This window comes from Arachis stenosperma, chromosome 3, assembly GCF_014773155.1.
Source record: "Arachis stenosperma cultivar V10309 chromosome 3, arast.V10309.gnm1.PFL2, whole genome shotgun sequence".
Classification (NCBI taxonomy): Eukaryota; Viridiplantae; Streptophyta; class Magnoliopsida; order Fabales; family Fabaceae; genus Arachis; species Arachis stenosperma.
In genome coordinates this window covers 21,515,135-21,524,076 of record NC_080379.1, presented here as the reverse complement: position 1 = coordinate 21,524,076, position 8,942 = coordinate 21,515,135, and the positions used below count along the sequence as shown (strand labels likewise).

Here is an 8,942-nt window from a genome sequence, read left to right as displayed (position 1 = left end):
CTATATTAAATATGGATTGATCATATACATATTTAAATTTATAATTAAATTTTATAAATATTATAATCAAATTAGATTTATATTCATAATTAAAATATGGATAAAACTATAAAATTATAGTAGTGATTAATTTTTTTATTTATAAATATTTGATTATTCTACTATAAAAATTTAATTATTTTACTGATCAATAATCAATTTGCTAAAAAATATATAAAATATACAAACATTTAATATCTGATTTAGAAAGTATTTTATACTTATAGAATATTTTTAATACAAAAAATACAAATATAGTTCCTTTTAATTTATTATATGTTATTACATTAAGAGAATATTTGATACCTTTATCAAATACTTATTCAAATATTACATTGAAATAAAAGAAAAATTAAATGCTTTTATTATTTTAATATGTTTATACTCTTACAACAGTATGTTTATATATTCATATAACGGTAATGTTAGAGAGACAAAAAAATCAGTCAAAACTTATCTTATTTAGTATTCATTAATTATTATAATAATTAATAAATACTAAATAAGGTAAGTTATGGTTATTTTTGGTTAATTTTCTTTGGTTACCAAATATTTTCTTTCATATAATATCTATCTTCATTATCCAATAATAATAATAATAATAATGATTTCCTTAACAGTCATAATATTAATAATCATAATCTAGACAAAAATTACACACATTATGGAGGGTAGGAAAGCAAAAGATGAATAAAAACATAGCTGTCATGGCGTCATGACTGTCATCCCATTTTTATGTGTTATTTTTTTGTGAATATTTCTCTTTTGACTTTTAACACTATGAATACATAGTTGTCTTTTTCTTCTTCATTCCCCCCTCCCCCCCCCCCTCTCTCTCTCTCTCCTTTGATGCCCCTTGGCCCGGCTCCTTCCAAAACACCAGAAATCCTCGAATGAACAAAATCTTCAACCATCCAAATTTTTGCACTTGAATAGCAAATTAAGATTTGGTTTTTCAATTATCAACCGACAAAACACAAAAATCACATTCATACCATTGCATGAATTGGTTTACATTCATTCAATTGGTTTAACTTCTTTCCCCCAGCTAGACTTTATATTATTAATCATACATATATATCTTCTTCATCTTTATTCTGCTTCATCAAATTCTAACACTCGTTTCATGTCCATGTGATTATACATTATTGTATAGTCACATTCCAATAACCTTTTCTATCTTATGTTTCTATGATCCAACCTTCGTGGGTTTTTGGAGAATCTTGAGTAATCTACGAAGGTTGGAGATAATTAATTGATACATACATATATTTCTTTGGAAACTGTAAAGCCTAAAGCGTATTTGAGAAAGCGCAAGTTTGTTGTATAATTTTTTTTTTTTCACGTCCAATGAGAGATAATAATGAGAAAAAAGTTTTACATGTTTTGGATTGGTGAATTTGGAAGAAAAAATGGAGTTGACAAGACCTGGCTATGCCGTAATTTATGTCATTCTACTTTGCGCATTGGCACAAGGGGGCTCAGAGGGGAAGAGGGGCGAGGACGATGATTTTTCTCCATCATCGTTACTTGTACACACAACACAACAGGTTTTGAATTGTTTCTCTCTTTAATTTCTTTATTCATCATCATATCATGCATGATTTTTAATTCCTTGCTATTCATCATCATGAATATTGCATTAGACTATATATTTCATGTGTTTAATTAAGAACAATATTGAGTTTTGATGTTTTAGTATTTGGCTAATTTCATGCCAACTAGGTCTTGTATTAGGAAGCTCTGTTTTTTATTTTCCCTGCATGCTATGATGTCAATTTCCTTCACAACATGATTTTTAGGGGTATTATGTTCTTCAAAAACATGATAGTATGTCTTGTTATAGATGGTGATTATTCATACAATAAATTGTGAGACCTTTCTGTTCTGTAAAATCTCACTTACTAACATCAGAGTATTTGTCCATGTTATGTGCTATTAATTATATGACAACTTAGTTGGAGTTTTGAAACATTATTAATTTTAGAATAAGTATTTTACTTTTGTACAACTAATTCATTATAGTATTTTGAATCTGAAATCATCTTTACACACTTATGTCTTATATCTTCTCTATCATTAGATTTTATTAAGTGTAAAAACTGATCACATTAATTTGAGTCTATAACTATCATTGGCATTTTCCTTTATACATATAGAATTTAGCTAATATGTATTTTAAAACACATAATAAGATTATTATTATTATTATTAGTGAAAAATTTTAAATTTTTCTTTTAAGAAATACTTGAAAATGTAACTTTTTTTTTATATTTTTAATGGTTTATGCAGGCCGAGATAGTGCCAAAACATAGAAAAGAATTGACAAAGAACATTGAAGGCAAAGAGTTGGACTTACATGCAAAAGAAGAGAGCAAAGACATTAGGCCAATACTTTTCAGACAAAACAACACAAACAAAGCAACAAAGTCAAACCAAACTATTGATCCACCAACACCACAACCACAGTCATCGCCACCGCGACGATCTCATCGGCTCCTTGCCGCTTCTAGATCTCTAACAGAGAGTAGTGATCCTGTAACTTCTCCTCCTCCTAATAAAAATGAAGATGACAAACAACCAAAAACGACGGTTCATGGTGCTGCTGCTGTATCAGGAATTCTAATGGCACTTGGGGTGTCCTTTTGCTATAGACAGGTCAAAACCAACAAAGAGGAAAAAGAAGATATACTAATATTAACCTCAAAGGATTATGCTGGCGGTATGAAACCTTATGCTTAATTAATTAGCTTTTAGGAAAAGGGTTAAATCATCATTTATCCTCCATTACTTTCCAACTTTGATTCATATTTTATTAGAGTCACATTGCAATTTAGTAAAAGATATCATTTGCACCATTTCATAATATTAGAGTATCACATTGCAGTTTCTCAGTAAAAAAGAAAGAGCTATGATACTTGATTTATACACCAGTTCTGCATGTAATAGTTTGTTTTCTAAAATTTCTTCTTGTAACTAACGTTACAAGATTAGTTTATTCCGACATATATGTACAAATTTCTTATTATGTAGTATATATTTTACTGTTATTGAGATCAAATATTTAAGTTCTTCATTCAATCTAATTATTTAGGTTCACCAAAGATTGTTCGTTTGGGAGATAATACTGAACTTAACAAGCATAATAAGGAAGAAGAATCTGTTACAGATAACAATGAAAAGAAAACTTCTGATGATGATGCTAAGAATGAAGGTAGCAACACTACCTCAGAAGTTGAGACAACAGCACCATTACAAGTTGTGGAACATGTAGTTGAATTTGCACCAGGCCCACCACAACCACCACCACCGCCACCAACTCGATCAGCTCCACTACCTCCCCCGGCCCCACGGGCCCCTCCACCGCCGGTCCCCCCACGGGGCCACGGTCCGCCACCACCACCGCCTCCAAGGCTACCCGGTCAGGGCCCTCGGGCGCCACCGCCGCCGCCTTTAAGAGGAGGGCGAGGAACAAGTCATCCTCCACCTGTTCCTTCAAGACCGTTGTCTAAAAGATTTAGAAATGTTGCTAGAGTAGATAGCTTTACTGAGGTCCCTGATCCTGCAAAGCCTAAACTAAAGCCATTTTTCTGGGACAAGGTTAATGCAAAATCTGATCAAGCAATGGTGTGGCACAAAATCAGCGGAGGTTCATTCGTGTAAGTAACATTACTCAGTTTGAAATAATTTAATTTTGATCCACTTCTACAAAAATAGTTACCTTTTGTATCGACAGCATAAATGATCATTTAAAAAAATGGATATAATTGGACGACTGCGTAAATATTAAAATTAAAATGAATTAAAAAAACAAAAATATATTGTTTCTATGTTATTGTTTTGAAAATAGAATCTATGTGCAGGCTAAGTGATTAAAAGTCTATTGAATGAGAAATTTTAATCACTTAAAGAAGTCATGTGAGTTTATGCTTTAATTTTGACCATTGATGTAATATTAAGGGTCCAAATGTTAATCATTTCTATCTCAATATAAATAATTGATATCATGTGATACTCATTTTTCATGTGTACTAATATGATCGTACTTATCTTCATGGCAACTTACCAGATTCAATGAGGAACAGATGGAGTTTCTATTTGGTTGCGCAAACCATAACAAAAATGAACGCAAAAAGGATTCACCACAAATTGATACAGCACAACTTGTTCAGATTATTGACAAGAAAAAAGCACAGAATTTGTCAATTCTTTTGAAAGCTTTGAATGTGACAACAGAGGAAGTTGTTGATGCCATTAAAGAAGGTGAATCAACTTCTTTCGAATGAGACCTAAGTATACCTCAGAATTTATCATTGCTTTCAAGTAAACGGAATTTTGAAACGGATGGAGTGTTAAAAGTTAAATGCATAAGGAATTCCCTTCTGAATTGATTTAGCATTAAAAATATAAAAATAAACATCAAAAGAATTTATGTTTATCATTAAACCATTATGACTTTTTCTTAACAAAGGAACTCAACACAATAAAGTAGAGTTTATTACAATAAACTATAATGATCTATAGCTCATAGCAAAAAACTAGTTATAATAATATGTTGGTTGAATCAGGTAATGAGCTTCCTATTGAGCTCATGCAGACACTGGTGAAGATGGCGCCGACATCCGACGAAGAATTGAAGCTTAGGTTATATACAGGACCCCTTTCTGATCTTGGCCCTGCAGAGAAGTTTCTCAAAGTCTTGGTTGATATTCCATTTGCTTTCAGACGCATTGAATGTTTGATTTTCATGTGTACCCTTCAAGAAGAGTCCTCAACTATGAGGGAGTATTTCACAACATTAGAGGTGAACTTGACTACTTAAGATTCTTTTCTTTCATTTTGAATTTCAATTTTTATTTTAATTTTATCTTCTTAGCTTTATTATAAAGTATAATAGCTATAAGCAGAATTCAAGTGGAATGAAATGTGATGTTTATAAATTAAGATTTCTGAGTTAGAGAAGTTTGTGAATTTGATTATTACTTTCAATTCGAAGGCTAGAAATTAAGCATTGCACTTCATGCTTTTATGATAAGACTGAATAACATTTAGATTGTTTTTAGGTCAAGATAGATTGGTTTGAATTTTTGTTTTCAGTTTCTACATGCTTATCTTATGATTCTTGCATCTGAATGGCAGGTTGCTTGCAAGAAACTTGTAAAAAGTAGGCTATTCTTGAAGCTTCTAGAAGCAGTTCTTAAAACCGGCAACCGAATGAACGACGGAACGTACCGCGGCGGCGCGCAAGCATTCAAGCTGGACACACTCTTGAAGCTATCAGACGTGAAAGGAACAGATGGGAAGACGACGCTGCTGCACTTCGTTGTTCAAGAAATCATTCGATCCGAGGGAGTTAGAGCTCTAAGAACGGCGAAAGAAAGCGGAAGCATGCCAAACTTGGAAACAGAGGATTCTTCTGAAGAAAACTACCGAAGCCTCGGCATTGAAGTAGTTTCAGGCCTAAGCACTGAGCTATTGGACGTGAGAATGGCGGCGTTAATAGACGGCGATTTGATCAGTTCTACGGTGGCGAAACTCAGCCACTCGCTTTCCAAGACTCGAGAGTTTCTTGACACCGAGATGAAGAACGTTCAAGAAGACGGCGAGTTCCGATCTTGCATGGAGAGGTTTCTGGAGAAGGCGACATCGGAAGTGGCTTGGTTGATTGAGGAGGAGAAGAGGATAACGGAACTTGTTAAGGGAACTGCAGATTATTTTCACGGTAATTCAGGGAAAGAAGAAGGGCTTAGATTGTTCGCCGTTGTCCGCGATTTCTTGTTCATATTGGATAAGGTGTGCAAGGAGGTGAAGGAAACAAACGTTAAAGAGGCAAAGATTAATGCTGCTTCAAAGATTAATAATAATAACAATAATAATCATCATCATAATGATAATAACAATAATAATAGTAATGTTAAAGAGTCTTCACCATCAGTGACGCCATCTTCTACCACGGAAGCTCAACAGCAAAATTCAGGGCCTTCTGAACTTCATAGGAGATTGTTTCCTGCTATTGTCCAGAGGAGAGTGGATGATGATTCTAGCTCTGATGATGACTACGACGATGACGACGATAATAACAAAATTTCTCCATAACTTTGGTGTGTATCTAGTTATATATATATATGTGCAGGTGCAACTGGTTTTGGTTTGAAAGTGGATTGTGCTACTTTCTGTCAAGAACTATCTCTCCCAAAAATTTAACTAGAAGTGGGTACTTTTATATCTGATACAATTCTTCATGCAAGAGCTTCTTTGCTTGAAACATGAACAATGCACAGGTCCATTCATATCTCTGCTGATATTCTTTTATTTATTTATTTAACTTAAAAGAATGAGAATGGTAAAGATCAAATTCTAGATCTTTTGATGATAAAGACTTTAATATCAATTATGTACCTCTTACTAATAGTTAAGCTTTGGGAGAGATAGTTCTTGATGATGTTTTTGTTTTTTTTCTTTTTTATTTTTGACCAAGAGTTGTTTAGAGTGTGTTTGATATGAAGAGGAGAATAGGAAGGAAATTTTCATAAATTAGATATAATCGATGAAATTTCAACCCCATTTTGTAGTGGAGTACCAAACACGACTCAATACTGCCTCAAACTCATGGCAAGGAAACAGAAGCCCTTGAGTTGATATAAAACGGAATTTCTATGTGATATAAAGTTTTTAATTTAAGAAAGGGGCATGTATTTTGTCATTGTTTGTTAAGGTGAATATCCTGATCAATTTTAGTTTTGTAAAGTCTATTTTCTGTAGCAGTGTTCCTTATAAAAATTGTTTGAGCACCGTGGGGTTTCATTTTAACATTTAACGGAGAAGAAAATATACATATAATTAACAAAAATGTAATTTTGATGTATTATAAATGTAAAATATTTTATACGTGTATCCAATTACATAACAATATGTGAGAAAAAATAATTACCTTTTACATTATTTGTGTGAATAGGGCTGGCAATGGATAGATAGGGTAGGGTTTGGACTCTACCATAATCTTACCCGCAAATTAAAAATTTTTTAAAAATTTTATCCTATCCTACCCACGTGTTAAGAATCTCTCAATCCTAACTATACCCACACTCTAAGGTTCTAAATCCTATCCTACCCGCAGAAAATTAAATTTTTTTAAACAAATATAAAATTTAATCATTTTAAATTTCATACATATTAATAAAAAATTGAGTAAACCTAATTTAAGAAATGGCGTTAGAATTTCTGAATTCACTTAGTGTAATATGTGATATCTCAATATGAATTTTATTTTTATTTTAGGCTAACTTTATAAAAGAAATAAATGTATTATGTTAGTAAATTAAACAGCTAGCTTAATAGTTATTACAAATTTGGGTTAAGTACGATTTTGGTCTCTAATGTAGAGGCCAAAAATTTCTTTTGTTTTCGACCTTTTTCAGCAACAAAATGGTCCCGAAGGTTTTAGTTTGTTTTAAAATTGTCATTTTTACCAAATTTTTTATTTTTATTACCAAATTACACTTAATAAAAAAATTTAAAAAATTAAAAAAGAAAGAAAACATGTAAAGGAAAAAATGGGAAAGAAAAAACGCGAAGGGAGAAAGGGGGGTTCGAGAAGAAGAGGGGGAAGGGAAGGGGAGAGGTCCTCGCCGCCGCCGCCGCTGCTCCTCATCATTCGGTCCTCGTCGTCTCCGCTGGATCTCACCACCAGATCTCGCTGCTGCTCCTCTTCCTGGCTCGACGTTTCTGCTCTTCCACCTCGCTTGGTCGCTGCTCCTTGCTGTTTTTTAGTTTCTTCTGGTTCTACTGTTTCTGCTTCTGTTTATCAATTCTTTTGGTTTCTGTTATTTTGTTATTGTTCTTTTGATTTCATTATCCATTATTTTTTCTGAGTTCTGAGTTCTGGGTATTTTTTTGAGTTCTGGGTTCTCAGGTTTTGAGTTTTGATGATGATGATGATTTTCTGAGTTCTGGGTTCTTGTTGTTCTTTTGTTGTTGTTGTTCTTGTGCTTGTAGCTGCTTTTGTTGTTGTTGTTCTTTTGATTCCATTGTTCTTTGTTTCTGGTCATTGGTGTTGCTTCTGTTCTGCTTCAGCTTCTGGTTCAGCTTTTGCATTTGGTTGATTTTGAGGAAGAATGAGGAAGGGTATTTTCGTTCGAAGGACGATTTTAAAATAAACTGAAACCTTTGAGACCATTTTGTAGCGACAAAAGGCCGGAAACGAAATAAATTTTTGGCCTCTATGTTAGGGACCAAAATCGTACTTAACCCTACAAATTTTTATAAAGTGGAGGTTGTGGGTTCAACACTCACTTCTTTCACTATATATAGGAGTGCGGGACCCACAGGCAAACCCGCACTATTCTCTACCCTACCCGCAGCGAGTCGGGTAGACTATCTTCTTCGAACGGGTTAGTTCGGATTAAATATCCACAGGTAGGATATGTTTTTCCAACTCTACGTGTGAATGGCTTAGATGACTGAGTAAAATATTTTATATAAAATTAAACACTAATTAACAAAGGGAAAAATGTTTTGGAGTTGATTTGTATGAAAATTTTGTTATAGAAATAAGGACGTGTGATAACTGAGAAATTATTAGATGCTTTGTAAAAAGAAAAAGATGCTATAGGAGTATAATACTCAATTAATTAAATATATTAATTTGTAAGTTGTTTATGATAAATAATTTATAACATAGAAGGTAATGTAATATTAGAAGAGTAAACTATAATATTCTGCTAGGGTTTTCTGTGTCGCCATTGCTAGGGTTCAGTCTTACTGTCGTTGTTGGGCTTGCACTCTTCTCTCTCATCGTCTCTATGCATAAGTTTGCTTTCTCTCCGGCATTGCGGGACCTAGGCTTGGGTTCTCTCCCTATACTTGCTGCACCCTTGTCACTGGGCAAGGGTTCCACTGCTCCT

At 33.3% G+C, this 8,942-nt stretch overlaps 1 protein-coding gene across 1 annotated transcript; it reads left to right on the top strand.

Moving 5' to 3' along the window:
* The first annotated feature begins 1,451 nt into the window (after nt 1-1,451).
* On the top strand, nt 1,452-6,305 carry LOC130965655 (formin-like protein 5). Its single transcript, XM_057890417.1, has 7 exons — nt 1,452-1,589; nt 2,332-2,761; nt 3,134-3,698; nt 4,109-4,302; nt 4,608-4,843; nt 5,179-5,874; nt 5,938-6,305. Exons 1-7 carry the CDS (start codon nt 1,452-1,454, stop codon nt 6,133-6,135), a joined length of 2,457 nt encoding a protein of 818 aa, XP_057746400.1. The 3' UTR covers nt 6,136-6,305.
* The last annotated feature ends 2,637 nt before the right edge of the window (nt 6,306-8,942 follow it).

Excerpts from the sequence above, each read along its gene's own strand:
- LOC130965655 (XM_057890417.1), top strand. The coding sequence starts at position 1,452 with ATGGAGTTGACAAGACCTGGCTATGCCGTAATTTATGTCATTCTACTT. Across the intron at positions 2,762-3,133 it reads CTCAAAGGATTATGCTGGCG|GTTCACCAAAGATTGTTCGT; the intron begins GTATGAAACCTT and ends CTAATTATTTAG. Across the intron at positions 4,303-4,607 it reads TGTTGATGCCATTAAAGAAG|GTAATGAGCTTCCTATTGAG; the intron begins GTGAATCAACTT and ends TGGTTGAATCAG.